Raw genomic sequence first — 18,169 nt, forward strand, 5'->3', positions numbered from 1 at the left:
CGTTTGATAAATATATATACTATTATGGACAGTATAGGTAGTTACTTGTCTTACTAAAAGCCTTGGTAAATGCTCGTGGAATTATAAACTACACTGGGTTGGGTCAAAAAATATGGAATATTTTTTCTATTTTTGCAGCATTACACAAATGGGAATAAATTTAAACTATAATAGGTGAGGATAAATAAAAAATATAATAGTTTCAGATTTTATATAAAAAAATCTAAATACCTTTTTGGGGGTTCGTAAGTAAAAGTTACGCTTAGCTTAATTTTCTTTACTCTTTCTCTTTACATAGGGCATTGTCTTTGTGGTAAAGATGTCATTCCTTTTTTTTGCATAGTTCTTCAATAAAATATTGGATATTCTGAACAAGATGGGTTTAATAATAAATTCTGACGTACATATGTGAGGAGCAATTGTGACCTAAAAATTACTTACTTACATCCAGGCCATTTATATTTTCAAATGTCAATGTTGTCAATATCTTTCTATGATCTTTTTGATGTAAAAAGCTTGATTCTTCTTCCAATATTTTACTTATAGTGAGGTAAGTGTAAGCAGTAGCCATAACTGCATCCTCACTAGGGTAACAGAGGCTTTGGGGCCTTTGGCCTTTTTGAGGCATATTTAATGCACTTCTTAGTAAGTAGGAAGGTTACTAGTAAGTACGAAGTACTAGTAGGAGTGAAATTATCTCTTTTAATAGCTGTCAACAATTTTTTACGAAGCTCGTCATTTTTGGGGAATATAAAAGCAGAAACCTCGGGACCCCCTCTATAATTCCCGTGACAATTTGGAACAGAGCATGTAAAAGGCATGCTAAAATAAAATGTTAATATCTACCCTTTAGTACCTATTTTTGATTATTGTAAATAACTATTATAATGTACTATGCAGACTGGCGGCGAAGGCTTTTTACTCATTTAGGTGTAATATCTTGAAAAATACTTCTAGTTCTTACCTTAAAATAATTAATAATAGAGGAGTACGACAAGCACAACAATTTGAAGTTCCCTATGTGGAATGTCCGGCTTTGATTTTTATTACACTGTTATTTTATCACAATTTTCTGATCACACCATGCACTGAACACTAAGAACTACAAACGTGTTGCAGAAGCACAACAAACTAGAGATAATTAATTATTTCTGGTATGCAATCGGAACGAGAAACCACTACCGGCTTTTCAGGTTAAAAGTAAACAATTTAATAATGCGCTGCCTTCGCCGCCATATTTGCCTTGCCCATATCATGTTGATTAGCCTTGAGTTGAGGTGGTGCTGGTCAAATCAAATCGCAATGTTGCCAGTTGTTGGCTGGTGCACGAGCACGCGCACGGTTCTGAAATGTGATTGGGCGTATTTTTCATACGTCATCAATTGGCACTTTAAAATTATTTCAAATTAAAGCAATTTTGAGGGCCTATAAAAAAAATATTCAATGTCATGGAACTATTTTTTTTGGATAAATATACTGAAAATAGTCTTCTATTTCAGATTTTGTCTTTAAATTGGGTATTTTATTTTTTGTGAAAGAGCCCATTGGAATGTTAAGTCTTTATAACCATTCGGGGGGTACACTGAAAAAATTGAATTTGTAAATTTCATAACAATATTGAAGGTTATTTTTTTCCACATATTATTGTAGTAAATTTATCATCCGTTCTTTAGTTTTACAACTCGTTCGTAAAATTGCTGTGTGGCCAATTTGTGGTATGTTTGTATATATGTTATAATATATCTTTATATTCAGCAATATTCTTTGTGAATTTATTCAAAAATGTGTATCTCATAGGAAATTTACTTATTCATTATACATATATCTTTTAAAATCGCCAACTTCTTGTACTATTTATTTACAATTACTTTTGTAAATTCACAAAGCATTTAATATATTTTTTAATAAAATTGTAAATTCACAAAGCAATTAATAAATTAAATAAAACGCGTGTTTATAATTATAATATTTATTATAAAGGTTAATAAAAAGTCATAAAACAGAACTTATGTATGTAAGATACTCATTGTCATCTCTTCTTGTCTAGAAGAACCTTTCTGGAATTCTGCAAAGGCACGATTCTTGCCTTGCAAGTTTATGAGCGCGTTTTCTTCGATGTTCCTGTAGCTTGGAACCCAACGCAAGTTATGTCGTATCTATTCGCTACGTAAGTTAGTTACCTTGTCGTATGTTTTTTTTTACTCTTTTGAAAGATATTGTAGATGAGTTCAACGCCGACATGGCTGTCGTCCGGGTACCACGCTTTCCCTCAATTTTACCCTCGATGATGAGCTGAAGGAATTCATACTTGCTATGTCTCATGGTATGGCCCAAATAGGCTGCTTTCCTCTTTTTTATTATGTCGAGGAGTTCTCGGTCCTTGTTCATTTGGTTTAGAACTCGTTCATTCGAGACACGGTCAGTCCACGGTATTCGCAGCATTCTGCGATATACCCACATCTCAAATGCTTCCAACTTATTCATTGCGCCTACTTTGAGTGTCCACGACTCAGCCCCGTAGAGAAGTGTGGAAAGTACGTAGCACTTGACGAAGTTGTCTTTTATATGGATGTTGAGACGTAGAAGAACCTTTCTGGAATTCTGCAAAGGCACGATTCTTGCCTTGCAAGTTTATCAGCGCGTTTTCTTCGATGTTCCTGTAGCTTGGAACCCAACGCAAGTTATGTCGTATCTATTTGCTACATAGGTTAGTTAACTTGTCGTATGTTTTTTTTACTCTTTTGAAAGATATTGTAGATGAGTTCAGCGCCGACATGGCTGCGTGTCTGTCAGTGATTATTGCAGTTTTCCGCCTGGAAAACTGCAATAATCATCGCCGGAAAAATGGGTCTAGAGGTATAGGCTCCCGATCTAGGTTGTGTGCCGCACTTGTGGAGGATGGTCTCGCGTAAGTATCAGCCGCCTCTCCTGTAGTTCCCTTTGGGTTTGGTCCCTTGGAACTTTTTGTTCCCAGTGTCGCTAGGGGTTTCCCCACAGCTTCACCGGTGGTGTTTTTAATACTAGATCTCATAGTATTCCCACGAGTCGCTAGGAATAGTCAGTCCACTTCTACAGAGCCCCGTATGTAGAAGTAAGGGGTAAATACAATGAGGTGTCCCCTGCTGCCCCAAGGTTTTTTTACGTTTACTTAGAAGTATTTTTTCACAGCTTCAAGGGACGGTAGAGCTCAGTATATGGTTCTAATTTCAACTGGATACCTCCACGCATTCCCGAGATAAAGAGTTTTGACAGTCAGACTGAGAGACAGAAAACAAAGTGATTCTATAAGGGTTCCGTTTTTTTTCTTTTTGAGGTATGCAACCCTAAAAATTAAGATTCTCATTAAGAAGAAATAATCGATGTACATGTTTATAATACGATTGATTCATATTTGGTTCTGTAATATGTATTGGTGATGTAGTAAAATACCAAGAAAAGTCTGTAGCTTCAAATGTTTACGATACTTTGTATTCTTATCGGCTGGTAATTAATTTATTTGATACGGCCGGACATACCACATCCGTGCGTCGCTATCATTAAAGAATTAATAAAATCAAGTCAACAATTTACTTATACGACCAAGGTGAAAACGAGGATGTACGCCGCTTTGATGTTCTCTGTTTTACAGTGTAAAGTCTAATAAAAATGGAAAATGTTCAGTTAAATATTTAAGTACAATAATATTCGATCTATTACAATAAAGATTTTTTACCTAACCAAACTCAACAAAAGTATTAATTTTTGCGAAGCGATTTACAATATAAAAAAAAAAGATTTTAACGCCTATAACGTTAGTTGAAAGAATTGGGAAGATACGCAACCTAATGGTCGAATTTCCTCTTACGTCTCAAGTGCGGTACGATGAAAACACCAATCGTTCTGCGGCCAACGCATAAAATACTTATTTTCTCTAATTCGGCCAGCAAAGGCGTGTCGAAGACAGTGTGGAACTGAAAGCGACAGTGTTGCCATATTAAAATGTGTAATATCTGTGATAACGAAAATATTTTTGGATAAAAAATCTGCGTTTATGTATATTAGAAGTTTATTCGTGACAAACATAGAATAAATGTCAAAAATAAGAATTCTTTTATAGGTACTGAATATGTAGATGATTGAAAAAAATCGTTTAGTTGGTTTGGAAATGACGAGTATTGACATTTACCATTTACATATGACCATATTACCATTTTACTTATGAGATAACAGCGGTCTTCATTCCCAAGCTAACTGTAACGCCCGTTCTTTGTTTAATCATATAATATTATATTAAATTGTTTAATGATAGAAAATCCGTATTATTAACGTACCTACTGTACACAAAATACGTAAATCTACAAATTAATCAGTAGTTCTGGCAACAGTGTCTCCGGCAACCACTCATTTTGTTGACCATAGTTTAATCGACGGCCTGGGGTAATAAAACTAAAGCACATTTACGTCTAAGAACAAAAGTACGAAAATATATTGTTAAACTGACATAAAGTATCAAATTCAACCAGTGTAATCATAGTTTCTCGATATACAGGGTGGGTCTTAAATAAGTGCAAATATTTTTAGGAATGGTATATTTCGACCCCAGGAACACGTCTATTATATGAGCTTTTTCGCAAAAAAAGATGTTGAAAATCGTGCATTTTCTTGTATATTTTAGAGACATTTTTAGAACCTGTTCACCGCAAATTTTCCCAAGGTATAATTTCTTAATTTTTGATATTACCATGGTTACATCTTAACTCTATGGTTACAACAGAAAGGGATAAAAAATGTCTATACCTATGTGGCGGATTCATCTCTCCAAAAAATCCTGTATGGGTATTTCGCCATGTAATCAATATAACATACGAACATCTTTTAATACACAAGATACACTTAGATCCATTTTATCACATACTAAACCAATGAATACAGAACAACAAACAAAAAATGTAATATACCAAATACCCTGTGAATACGATAAATTTTACATTGGTGAGAAATCTAGACCCTTAAATGTTAGAATTAAAGAACATAAAGATTATTTTTAAGAAAGGGAGATTTTCAGAAATCTAAGATTTGTCAGCAATCATGGGACACAGGGCACAGAATAAATTTTAATAACGCCAAAATTATAATGATAGAAGCGATAGCCTCTAAAAGAAAAATAAAAGAGGCTTTTTTAATACAATCTAATAAAAATAAATGTATTGTTCATGCATCTGTAGATGTTAGTAATGTATGGCAATCGCTTCTTTGATTTTAAAGAACATAACATATATAAACATAACATACGTAAAATTTAAAAATAGTCATACAGAAAGTTTGGAGCTTTTTGGTTTTACCTTATTAAGTAATTGTTATCAGGTAGTAATTGTTAATTTTGAAGTTTAACTTGGATATACTCGTAATTTAATTTTAACAGAACGTCAACGGTTTCTTGTAGAAGTGTTTACAAAAAAATAACTATTTTATTTTGTAGATTTTCTTGCAGTGCAGTGGCGAAATACCCATATAGGATTTTTTGGTGAAACTAAAAGGGATGCAAATACAGAAAAAAACCGGTGGCTGTCAATTTTTTATAAAAATATATTTTTTTTTAATTTCAAATTTGAATAACTCGGTTATTTTAGACTTATTTGAAAAACTGTAAAGAGAAAATATGTTTCTTTTATCGAAATCTGCCAACCCTGAAAATATTTGCACTTATTTAAGACTCACCCTGTATATACTTCACATTTGAACGAGTTGAAAATATTTCCGAAAAATAAAACTCATGGGAACAATTATTATTATGAAAATGGAAATAAAAAATGAGAATTGTTGTTTGTAATTATTTATTGTAACTTGTAACTAACTATTATACAGGGTGTCCCAGAAATAAGTGCAAATATTTTAAGGGGTGGTAGATCTCGACAAAAGAAACATATTTTTTCTTTGTCGTTTTTCAAATAAGTCCAAAATAACGGAGTTATTGTACTTTGAAAATTTCCAAAAAAATGATTTTTTTGCTGAAATTTTGAGAACCACTGGATCTTTTCTGGATTTTCTTTCTTGTAAATTTAATATAATACCTATGTTGCCATATTATCAAGAAATTATGTTTTTTAACTAAAAACTAAAAAAAATTAAAAAAAATTTCGAATGAAATTTTTTTTTTCGCGAAAAAAACCTAATAGGCGTGTTTCTGGGGTTGAACTATACTACCAGTTAAAATATTTGCACTTATTTCTGGGACACCCTGTATATTGTGTCATTGTCAAATATTTTTCACCAATCATAAGTGATTCGTATTATTTGATAAACGGAGGCATGAAAATGTAATACATTTAAAAACCACAACATTTTCTAACCAATCGACGTTATTAATTTCAACTAATAAAATTAATATCGTATCATCGGTTATTGGACGCATGAAAATCCGCCTTAAAACGTTACGTGTAGACGGGGCTTTACAGCTCTTTCCGGGAACCGAGGAAAATATTTATATTTAATTTCCTTATTAAATAATGCAATAATGTTGTAAACCGACAAATCCATTAATGTAACGAACTATCGCCGGCGGAAAGTCAAAAAGGAAACAGAATTAAATTTTATGTTCGAAACCAGTTAATTTCCTCTTCTATAGTGGCAGCGCGTTTGTTCGAGGCGAAAACGTAGTTAAGCTTTGACAGCATTGATTGACAGGTAGATGTTTGTGACAGATGCGGTGGTAAAAGGAGAACGGAACTCACTTTTAACATGCTTTCACTAATTGGAAAAACATATATAGTTTACGAGAAACGTCAATAAACTACGACATACACAGGGTGGCTTTGGTGCTGTGTACAGGATGTCCCAAATTCAAGCCCTATAATTTGGATCTCGGAAACTAGAGAGGTCAGTTAAAATACTACCTAAAAGTTTAAAAATTTCGTATACAAATCCGTCTAAATCCGTGGGTAATTATGAAGGGCAGATCGTTTGCTGACACTGTTCTCAATTTAAGGATTTATACGGTGGGAAATACAAGGGAAATACAGTGCAATCGCGATAATATGAACACAAAAAATTTTAGGTTGTTCATACTAACGGTGTTCATATTATTGAAGGTAGTAAAAATACATAATAAAATACGGATTAATATTTTAAAAATCGTTTAATCGTACATCAAAATCAAGTGCTTAATATCTATGTACATTACATGAAACTAATTATTAGTTCCAAAATATGAAGTTATTTTTGACTGAGTTTGTTTGGCCGAAATGTTAGCTAAAACTGCTTTTTCAAGAATGTTTTTTAGAGTTGTAATATCCGATAAATTTATTACGTTTTGTTTAGCCCATTCTAATGATACTGTAAGGGCCTAGACTGCTTCGCTATGTTTAATTGTAATTATTGGCTGTTCCTCGATTTCAATGTCACTCTCATTTGAATCCATATTTTCAGCTTCTTCCAGGCTCGCTTCTTCTATCACTGAATCCTTGTTCCATTCTTCAATGTCTACAGCCCGTGTATTCCGCCTGTTAAAACGTTTAAAAATTACTACATAATATGTATTAATTTATACTATAGTTAATGACCTAGACTAGACTTACTTTAGATAAAACCGGTTTTTAAACAAAAATGTACAAATGCAAATTTAATACAATACAGGCCTATAGCGCCTAAAAGTGCTATTGTGTCTCTTATTGGGTCGGCAGCTCGTTCTTCAATTAGCTGTTGTCTTATGCGTGATAGAGGCAAGTCGTCCTCATCTAATGCATCCGTAAAGTCAAGAATGTTTCGCCAACATTTTGAGATCATGTCTGGGTTTAGTTTTTCCCATGCGGCCATTAAATGGATCACTGCATCTCTTAACGTAGTTTTCTTAAGGGCTTCACCTACAGTGTCTTTTCCAGTAATAATGGAACTAAGAAGACGGTTCCTATAGAAAAGCTTGGTAAGCCTAAGCACATTCTGATCCATTGGCTGAATAAGTGGTGTAACGTTCGGAGGCATAAACATTACAAAGATCATACCATCACTAGATTTTAAATCTGCTGCAGGTGGATGAGACGGAGCGTTGTCCAAAAGAAGTACCGCCTTTTCTGGTAGATTTTGAGATTTCAGAAAACTTTTAACCTAAAAAATCTTTAGTACAATAAAGTTAGAAACTAGAGGAGAATATTTTTTATGCTTACCTCTGGAACAAATTGCTGAAAAAAACAGTTTTTAAAAAGTTCACCAGTCATCCAGGCGTTCTTAGTGTGCCGGTACACCAAGGGATTATGAAAGTTTTTGAAACATCTCGGATTTTTTGCAGTTCCGATAAGTAATGGTTTTATTTTATGCGACCCTGAGGCATTGGCGCATCCCAAAAATGTAACTCTTCGTTTGGCTATTTTGAGTTCAGGTGCAGTTTTTTCGGTTAGTGATACATATGTTTTATCAGGTAACAATTGCCAATACAACCCAGTTTCATCAGCATTGTACAACTGGTGCTCATTTAATTCATATTTTTCAATCACCATTTTTAGTTTTCCTTTAAATGGATTAATAAGTTCTGGCTGACTTGACAGTTTTTCTCCGGTTATTTTTAAAAATCTTACCCCATACCGTTCTTTAAACCGTTGTAACCACCCATCACTTGCTTTAAAGCTGCTAACTTTTAAACTGGAACTTAAACTCAAAGCTTTTTGCCTTATCATCTCTCCAGAAACTGGCATATTTCTCTCGCGTTGTGCAAGGAACCATTTATAAAGCAGTTTTTCCATTTCCCGAAGTTCTCCTTTTTTTAATGTGCATTTTTTTTGTTAATTTAGACGCACAACTTGCAACTCTTTCGACAATTCTTCTTTTTTTGTTTTTAATTAAACACACTGTTGATTTGGCAATACCGTACTTTTTTGCCAAAAGCGCCACGTCTAACCCTTTATCAACATCTTCTAAAAGTTTCGCTTTCTCATGAAGAGAGAGACATTTTGATTTGCCTTTCACTTTAACCATTTTAAATTATTACAGTTAAAGAGTTATTAAACACTTTATAGACTCTGTTTATGAAACTAGCTGCGTTCACCTCTATTACATAAATAACAATGAATTTGAACCTCTCTAACAGACACAAAATAGGAAAAAAACAAGATCTAACAAGTTGTTCATATTACCGAGATTTCAGGCTGTTCATACTATAGAGTAGTCAATGAAAAAATTATTGTGTCCATGTTACGGAGTGGTTCATATAACTGCGTGTTCATACTATCGCGATTGCACTGTACTATTAAGTAATTCTTTTTTCTTTGTCTTACCATAAAATTGTTTTTTTACTCTGTCTTTTCTTCACTCGTATTATGTTTTTCACTGGTGATATTTTTATATTTCTCCATATTTTTCTTGTTAAAAATAGCAGGCTAGTCGTGACTGACTAAGTTAAGAAAAAAACTCAAAATTTAAGTGAGGATGCAGTCAAAAATCACCACATCGGCTAATAAAACTACTTTTTCAAATTTGTCAACCTTTCGAGAATTTTATTCCCATCATCAGGACAGTTTGACTGAGTTAATTAGCAAAAATAACATCCTCTGCACAAAAAGGCTTTAAAAACTAGCATCATATGACATTGGAATACAAGGACATTTCCTTTATAAAATATTAAAATACATATCCAACGACATTACTTTTCTTTGAAACACAAAACAAAAAAGATTTTTTTTTGTTTTGTACTTTAAATTTTTAAAAAATCTTTTTTGTTTTGTGTTTAAAAGAAAAGTAATGTCGTTGGATATGTATTTTATAAACGAAATGTCCTTGTATTCCAATGTCATATGATAGTTTTTAAAGCCTTTTTGTGCAGAGGATGTTTTTCTTTGCTAATTGACTCAGTCAAACTGTCCTGATGATGGGAATAAAATTCTCGAAAGCTTGACAAATTTGAAAAAGTAGTTTTATTAGTCTATGTGGTGATTATTGACTGCATCCTCACTTAAATTTTGAGTTTTTTTTCTGGTTATGTAGGTGTGTAAACGTGATAGAGTTATTTTTGTTTTTTTTTATAAGTGTATAGCATATGTTATATTCTATATTTTATGTATCTAAAGCTTCATTCAGAACCTCGAAATCAGTGGAATAAATTAGTAGTTTCAATTAGTCGTAGAAGTTTGTTCACCTAATTTTAATGTAAGCATTCACAACGTCATAATTAGTGGTAGTAATTTTCAATTAGTGGAAAAAGTTAACAAACCTTTGACTTTTCCACTAATTATACTTCAAAATTTGCGAGAAATGTCCTTTTGGCCTTTGATCATCACCCGTCAAGAAAAACTTTGGTTAGAAATCAAAAGTTTATTGTTTTATAAGCTAAATGTTATGCTTTCTCTATGGATACAACCTTAGACAAGGAAAGAGAGGGGACAGATAACACGGCAGCTGAAAGTGAGGCAAGTTGTCACCACGCGAGATTCTCCAATGGCGTAGCATCAGAAATTAGCTTGTAGCTAGACGGTACAAAATATTTATTAAAACGTAAACTAATATATCGTTCATTTTTGAGTAATGCATATACAATTTTGTATTTTATAGTCTCACCTTTATAATATTAGAATATCTAAGTCGATAATGCAAAATTTATTTAACGGTTACAGTGGACTGATTATCAAGACAATTATTGATTTATTAAGATGTGTATAATGTATAATTAAAAAATAGTAGGGTAATAACATATGTTTTAAACGTGTATATACATATATACTGTATGATCGAAAAAACGGCGCGTTGTTTGTTTGGAAATGACAATTTCACAAATGAATATTAAAAATTACATTATTCCTTGAATCCGTAAGCAAGTGTGAAGGGAATTGGCTAGATTCATTATTATACCGTATAATCGAAAAAAAAAACGACGTCCAGTTGGCTTGTAAATCACGATCGATGACATTCCCCATATAATTCTCCATATAAAATGACATAAAAACTATACAAAAAGACGGCGTCAGCGATGGCTATGAAATGAAGATCATTTCATAGCCATCGCTGTCATTTTATATGTAAAATTATATGAGAAATGTCGCCGATCGTCATTTACAAGCCAACTGGACATTGTTTTTTTTCGACCATACGGTATAATAATGAATCTAGCCATTCCCCTTCACACTTGCGTACGGATTCAATGAATAATGTAATTTTTAATGTTTGTTACCTTCAATCATAAAAATATCCCATTTTTAAGAATATCCGAATTTATCCACAAAAAAATAAAAAAATTCTAGAAGCTTTGTGTCATTTTATTTATTTTTAAATTTTTATTAATTACTCACTGAAACTATTATTATACACAACAACTATACATATAGATTTTTTATCACTAGAACTTTCATCTTTTATATATTTTACAATTATCTTTGGCATATTCTGATATAATACTTTATACATCTTTTTACATGTGTTATAAAAAATGCCCATTGCAGAAATTGTATCTCTCTGATTATAATACCCAACGCAACTGGAGAAATCCTGACTGAGTAGCATTATCAGGTAGGCTCAAACACTAGTCTATGTAATATAGGATACTTGAAAATACCACTTGAATAATAAAAAAAATAGCTGTAGCCTTTGATGTGGGTGCATACATATACAAGCATCTTACATTTCATCAAGCAGTAATGAAAATGTACATCTATGGACTACATAGTGCCGTTGTGTGTAATTAGAATTTTGCATCTTGTAAAATGTAATCTAGTCATTTTCTCATTTCCAGCCCTGCAGCCATACTGAACATCTCATATACTAAACAACATAGTTTATAAATCGAAAACAAAACATGTATCTGCTAAAAAACATAAAATCTGCTATTTTGCGCTCACCCTTGGAAACTTTGTCACCAGGCGCATGGCCGCCAGATCAAATTTGGCCCCCAAAAATTCCTTTCTAATTGGAGGAATATGTACATTGTCCCTCTTCCCTATTCATGGATATTAAATAGACTCACTGCAAGCCTATTGGATATTTTATTAATCTGAATTTGTGTCTCTTTAGATACTGTGGAATGATCAGTAAAACTAAAAAAGTATAAAGTATAATTGAAACCACCAATCAATTCACCTGTCAGTTGGGTCTCCAACGTAGTTTAAGGGGTTTTAATTATTCCTCTCATCTGATTTCACTCCCTTTGATAGATTGTTATTACTAGAATTTTAATTACCTGGCCGTTACTTTTGCATTGTTTTGATACTGAAAAAATTCTAGATTTAGTTTATTCCCAATGGGAAAGCAGCTTATTGATAATAATAGTTAACGGAAATGTGATACTTTAAATAAATAGTAGGTACCATGATACCTGTCGGATGTATTATATATTGGTGAATGCGCTAGTATATACATATTCCATTAGAAGGTATTGTGGAGCTGCATAACATCGTCTTTAGCTGTGGGTGATATAATTTCATGGGAGGAGTCCTGGAAATGGTTGAAAACTTGACTCCAAGCGATTTTCTGTGGAATCCTTCCTATCTATTGATAAATTCATATTGACAGAGGAAGCAGATAAAACCTCTGAGACCCTTCTCTAGCATGTAACAGTTCATCTCTTTTCTTTCTAAAGTGTGCGCTGAAAGGAGACAAATACAATTTTGCAAACTCCATGTCTGTTATTCGAAATGCCCACTTTCTCCTTGTCATCGTTGATGCTTGACTTGTCTTTCATTTTATTTCTTTGTTTCCACGCTGAGTTTGCGTTATTTCTTGTAAATCTCATTAATACATAAATCATTTAGGCAAATATAGGTTTCTTTGATAAACCCTTTGACCAATGTGTAGGTAAGTGTTGATAAATAAGTTTCTTTTCATCTTAACATGCTCAATGTCATTCTCCTGATTTAGGTGACAGGAAAAGGACTATAAATTGAATTGAATTCCATATTTTTCTTTTCATCCCAGACACTGATAATAAAATATATATTTCCATGGATAATTCTCCCAAATATCAAATGAGATGGAGTTTATCGGGAAGAAAGGGACCTTGTAGAAAATGTTAGAAGTAATCTTTTTCTCTCTAGACCTAGGATACTGAAATTCATTATATACTGTCGTTTATATTGCTGCCTTAGAGTTATAGGTAAACAAAGAAGAACAGATATAAAGTATCCTAGGAGGAAAAAGAGAGGCAACACCAAGGTAAATTCTCCTGATATTTGGTGAAAGCATGCAAAAGTGCATTGCTTTAGAAAACGCCATCTTTAATCGACCTGGAAAACTTTGAGTGCAAGATGAGACTTTTAACAATACCCTGACAGATTTCAGAGACGATACAGGTTTTTCCTCTCTTTTTCCTGGAATACTTTTAATTCATTATTCTTTCTTTATCTAGATTCCTGTGAGCACTATGGACGAACTCAGCTTGTATGTCTGAAATAATCGTCCAGTTGGCTTCAAAACGATGATCGATGACATTCTATATATATTTTTATTGTAATTTAATAATATACAGGCTGTTATTTAAATTTAGGCTTGTAATACCATTACAAGTTTAAGTTACGTGATTATTTAATTTTGTCTCTTGATCCACTTGTAACATTCATTTCTTTAATTCCTATTAATTCCATTGTGGGTGTTCACCTTCTGTTGTATATTTGATATTGATATTAAAGCTATATTTCCTTTTAAAAAATGGTATTTTTGTGTTTTTATCTATGTCAGCAATTAAAAATAAAATGAAGAATTAAGAAAATTTTTATTTTTATACTTCCCAAGGCGTGATACAATTTAGTCCGTAGTCCCTACAAGCGATATTGGGGCGCTAGTAGCAGTAGACCTGTCAACAGTGTCAAATTTAAACGTCAATTCTTAATTTCCTCTTCCACATTTGCATGCCTGCACTCTCTCCCTGTGCTGCTCTTAGGCTTTAGTTTTAGTGCTGTTGCTGTCTCTTTGGCATAGTCAGTTGAGAATATATAATTATTAACAAACCTCTGAGAGAGTTGTTTCCATTGCAGCCTGATAAATACATGTGCTGGCAATCCCAAAATTAGTCTGGGTGCATTAAGTAAAAAGAAGCAGAAAAAAATGAATCCCTTTGAAGCATGAGTGTTTGCTCTTTGATTGAAGATTTCCGGTAGCGCGCCATACAAAACAAAATGGTCTTTAGGATCCTGAACCTTGAACTTGATGGTGTAATTTATGGATAACTGAGGAGATCAAGTAGAGATTTGATTTATGACTTCAGTTGCCAGACCTTCCTGGGAAAGGAAAATAAGCTGGTGATATTTTTAAATCTGATAGGAGAAGAAGGTCTGGAACTCTTTAACTCCTTCTCATTAACTGATGCTGAAACCGAAGATTTGAAGAAGGTCGTTGAAAAGTTTGAAGAAAAAAAAAAAAAAAAAAAAAAAATATTGGTATTTGAAAAAAGATACAGATCTAATTCTATTATACACAGTAATGATGGTCAATCATTTGATTCTTTTTTGACTGAGTTGAGGAAAGCGGTCAAAACGACAGAATATGGAGAGCCCGAACAAATGATTAGGGATAGGATTGTTATTGGAGTGTCAAACAAACTTACACAAGAAAGGCTACTGAGAGAATCTTGATCTTGGATGGCTTGAAACGGGCTTATGAAAAAATTTTAGGAGCTGCTTGAGATCAGTAGATCACAGGAGCAAAGCCCTCTCAAAATGGGAAGCATTTGTGGGCGCAGTGTCTTACTAAAGAGGCAGCAGTAGGCCAACTAGAAAAAAATAGATTAGCGTGTAGCTACCAGGGTATTGTCTCAAGGATAGAGGTAAAAATGTCCAGCTTTAAAGAAGTGTACCTAAGTGCAAGGGTAAAAATCACTTTGCAGCAATGTGTAAGAAGAAAAAAGCATACCACCAAGAATTAGAAAAAAAGCTCAACAAGTCTCAGATGTGGACCTGGGTTGAAAAAGTCTAGAAGGTGAGTGAGTTCTATTTGGCAAAATTTGGTAAAAAGTGCTAGTTCAGTGAACCAGAAGCAAGTAGAGAGATGTGGCAGTGGAGGAGCACATTGTTGAAAAATAAGAAGATAAGCAATCTAAGCTCGACATCAAATAAGAGGTCAATGTACTGCTAATTGAATAATCTTTGGAGGTATCAAAGGTAAGAAACCTGTTAAAGACTAATATCACGTTAGTATCTCTTCAATCGAATCTGATAGAGTTACTGTGTATTAAAATGGGATTGAGAAAGGAATCTAACTCTTCACCTATCATGGAAGGTATCGCCACTATATCAAAGCTCAGATTTGCCTTTATAAATTTAATGGTAATTGGTCCTGAAATCCATCCCATATATGTAGCAGGGTACCCAATTAAAATGTTCCTGCATACATAATGGCCAGGGTGGTATTTCTATTTTCAAAAATCCAAAAGCACGTCAATTTTGTTTATGAGGGGGATAACTTTTGCCCCATAAACGATTGCAAAATATTCAACCCTTTAAGTGGGGGTGTCATCCCCAACTCTTTTCAAATAGGAAGGAGGGTCAAGTGGAACCGCAATGAAAAGAGCTTCTATTCTCTATATTCTTCCCCTTGTTTTAAAAATCATCGAGCTTCGAGGAAAATATAGTACATCGTTGAAATTCTGAAAAGCTCATTTGAAGCATCGCATCGAGGAAATGATGGTAATGCATGGATAAATCTTTGACCAATTTGGTTGGCTCTTTCTTATTATTTTAGATGTTCATGCGATCCCCATTACGTATCCCTGCCACAACAAGTTACCATCAACGACTAGGTGCGTTAGATAGCTGTTCAGAATGCTAAAGCCCTTTTCCTCAATACCGTTAACTGACCTGGGTGTAATGAATTCCAAAAAAATACCAGCCCACATTTCTCGTTCAATTCCCCTAAGGGTTTTGCAGTGTGCACCCTCGTGAAACCCTAGGGTTGGTCCCCAGCCCAGTACCATACTCTGTGCTGACATCCAGTACCCGGTTCAAAAAAGAGCAGCACTCCATCCGAAAACACACATTAAAGAGGAAATTATTATCATCTGCTACCTGTTCACCTTATAGTTCTCATTAAAATTGTGCTAAATCGATCTCAAAATTGTCTCTATGCTAAGTTCCTGTACTCAACTGAATTTGTATTGGGTGAAGAAATGCTCCCAGTTCTTTTAATATCATTTGAACTGTAAATGATTCCCGCTGCTGGTCCTACTGGCTAATTCTCTTGTAATCTAGAATACTGTCCATGCAACTTGGCCTACCACAATAATTCCATAGCTTCATTTTTACTACAGGATTTTCCCTCCGCCTCTTTTTATTCATAATGGAACCAGTTTCTCGAAATTTTTCTACTAACTAGTGGAATAATTATGCTTATAAAGGTTTTTTTCAGGATGGCGTTCATTGGATTGCGCAACCTGATTGGTAAAACATCTAGAAATACAAGGAAAAATATAAATTCATCGAAGTTGGAATTCCATCCCTACCACTTACCTGAAGCAACATTTAAAAAACTTTCAACTCTAACCTCTGGCATTTCAACGATCTGACTGATCTTCAAAAACGTAGCGTTTATGGAAAAGTATAGAGAATAGGAAACCCTTTTCATTACGGTACAACTTGACCCCCATTCCCACTTATACCGGGGTAATTTAGCCACCCCCACCAGAGGGGCCGAATGACTAGTGGGCCACCTTTTGGGGCAAAGTTGTCCCCCTCACAAAAAAAATTGACGTGCTTTTGAATTTTCCGGAAAAAAATCTCGTCTTGGCTGTTGCGCCTTGCGGAATGCCTCTCTGATGGCCACCCTGTATATCTCCTCCTGTTGTCACTGGAGAGTAATGGAACTCATAGGAGACTTGGGTTCCCTTGCTCTTCAGAAAAAATGGATGAATTTACTCCATGTGGAGGGAACCAAACATCTTTGAGTATAAATAATAAAATATTTGTATCCAATCTTAAAGCGAATTACTGGGTGCCACCTGAGGAGGATGCCTCTCTTGACTATTCCATGTGAACGGAACATCGGAGAAGATCAGATGAATAGCCAAGCAGTAAAATTTAAAACTATTTCTAAGTCTAGGACTCCAGCACTTAAATAAAGAACCTGGAATGCATCAAAATGTATGAAAAGAGTGCATCTTAAGGCTAAATTCCTGCGAGTGCGGTGAGTTGTATATTGGAGAGATAAAACGTCCTCTACATATACAACTTAACGAGCATAAAAAGCATACACAAAGAGGTGAAACAATGGTGAAACAATGAAATCGGACATTTCAGAACATGTGTAATCCAAGCACCACAACATAAAAATGGTCGGAAGCCCCTGGCTATCACAAACCCCAACAAAAAAGTGCAAATTTAAAGAGGCCTTATTCAATCTTAACAATAATAAAATCTTTAGCAATTAATGCTTCATCGGCTGATAAAACTACTGGACTAAGTAAGAGTCTCCGAGGTTACTGGTACCACGCCAAAAAGTCCTTTTACCACCTCTTCACATAAAGTTGGGATTAATGAAGCAATCTGTAAACTACCTTAATGAGATGGAGGATTGTTCCAGATAATTTGCTCTGCTGAGTTCTGTACCTGGAGGCAAAGCGATGGGGTTGAAGGTGTGTTTGTCGACCAGAGCATTGTGGGAAGGTATTGCTGACTGATCAACTCTGCTTCCATTAATATATGGATCCTCAAAAGGAAGTACTGTAATGGTGGGGTTAATTAGGTACCCAGGGTAAATAACAGTGATCCAAACCAGCAAGCAAAACGCGTCGAATAGAATGGGTTAGCTTATTTAAATTTTTAGGTTGCTTGATGAGTCTTATAGTGCATTTTCTCCAATCCCACCTTGACTACTTTCCGGAAAACTTAGGAGCTGTAACTGAAGAGCAAGGTGAACGATTCCATCAGCATATCAAAGAGATGGAAAAAAGATACCAAGGAAGATGGAACGTTTCAATGATGGCAGACTAGTGTTGGATGCTTCAGAGAGACATTCCAAACGCTACCCATAAGCGTAAACAAAATTGTAAGAAAGTCATCACTATTAAGGATTTAAGTGTGTACAGGAAGGCTTTATTCCCACCTTAAAAATATGTTATGTCGACTTGGTGGCAGTTATTCTGTTCACGTTGCCATCATCTCTTGAGGGAGTCCAACTCAGGTTGTTTTCAGCTCCACGAAGGTCGCGGAAAACGATATCTTCATGAATGTCGAAACTTACTCTGATCCAGCAAAAACATAAAGATACAAATAACAGCAGAACGAAACGCTACCGA

General features: G+C 34.3%; 1 protein-coding gene across 1 annotated transcript; it reads right to left on the reverse strand.

The window, feature by feature from the left end:
• Positions 1-7,321: 7,321 nt before the first annotated feature.
• On the reverse strand, positions 7,322-8,711 carry LOC115890482 (jerky protein homolog-like). The gene is made up of 3 exons (XM_030910722.1): positions 8,139-8,711; positions 7,610-8,079; positions 7,322-7,478 (listed from the first exon to the last, which is right to left on the reverse strand). The coding sequence occupies exons 1-3, from the start codon at positions 8,709-8,711 to the stop codon at positions 7,322-7,324; spliced, it is 1,200 nt and encodes a 399-aa protein (XP_030766582.1).
• Positions 8,712-18,169: the final 9,458 nt, after the last annotated feature.

The sequence above is a fragment of the Sitophilus oryzae genome, unplaced genomic scaffold, assembly GCF_002938485.1.
Source record: "Sitophilus oryzae breed Bouriz unplaced genomic scaffold, Soryzae_2.0 scaffold_866_pilon_pilon, whole genome shotgun sequence".
In the NCBI taxonomy this organism is placed as follows: domain Eukaryota; kingdom Metazoa; phylum Arthropoda; class Insecta; order Coleoptera; family Curculionidae; genus Sitophilus; species Sitophilus oryzae.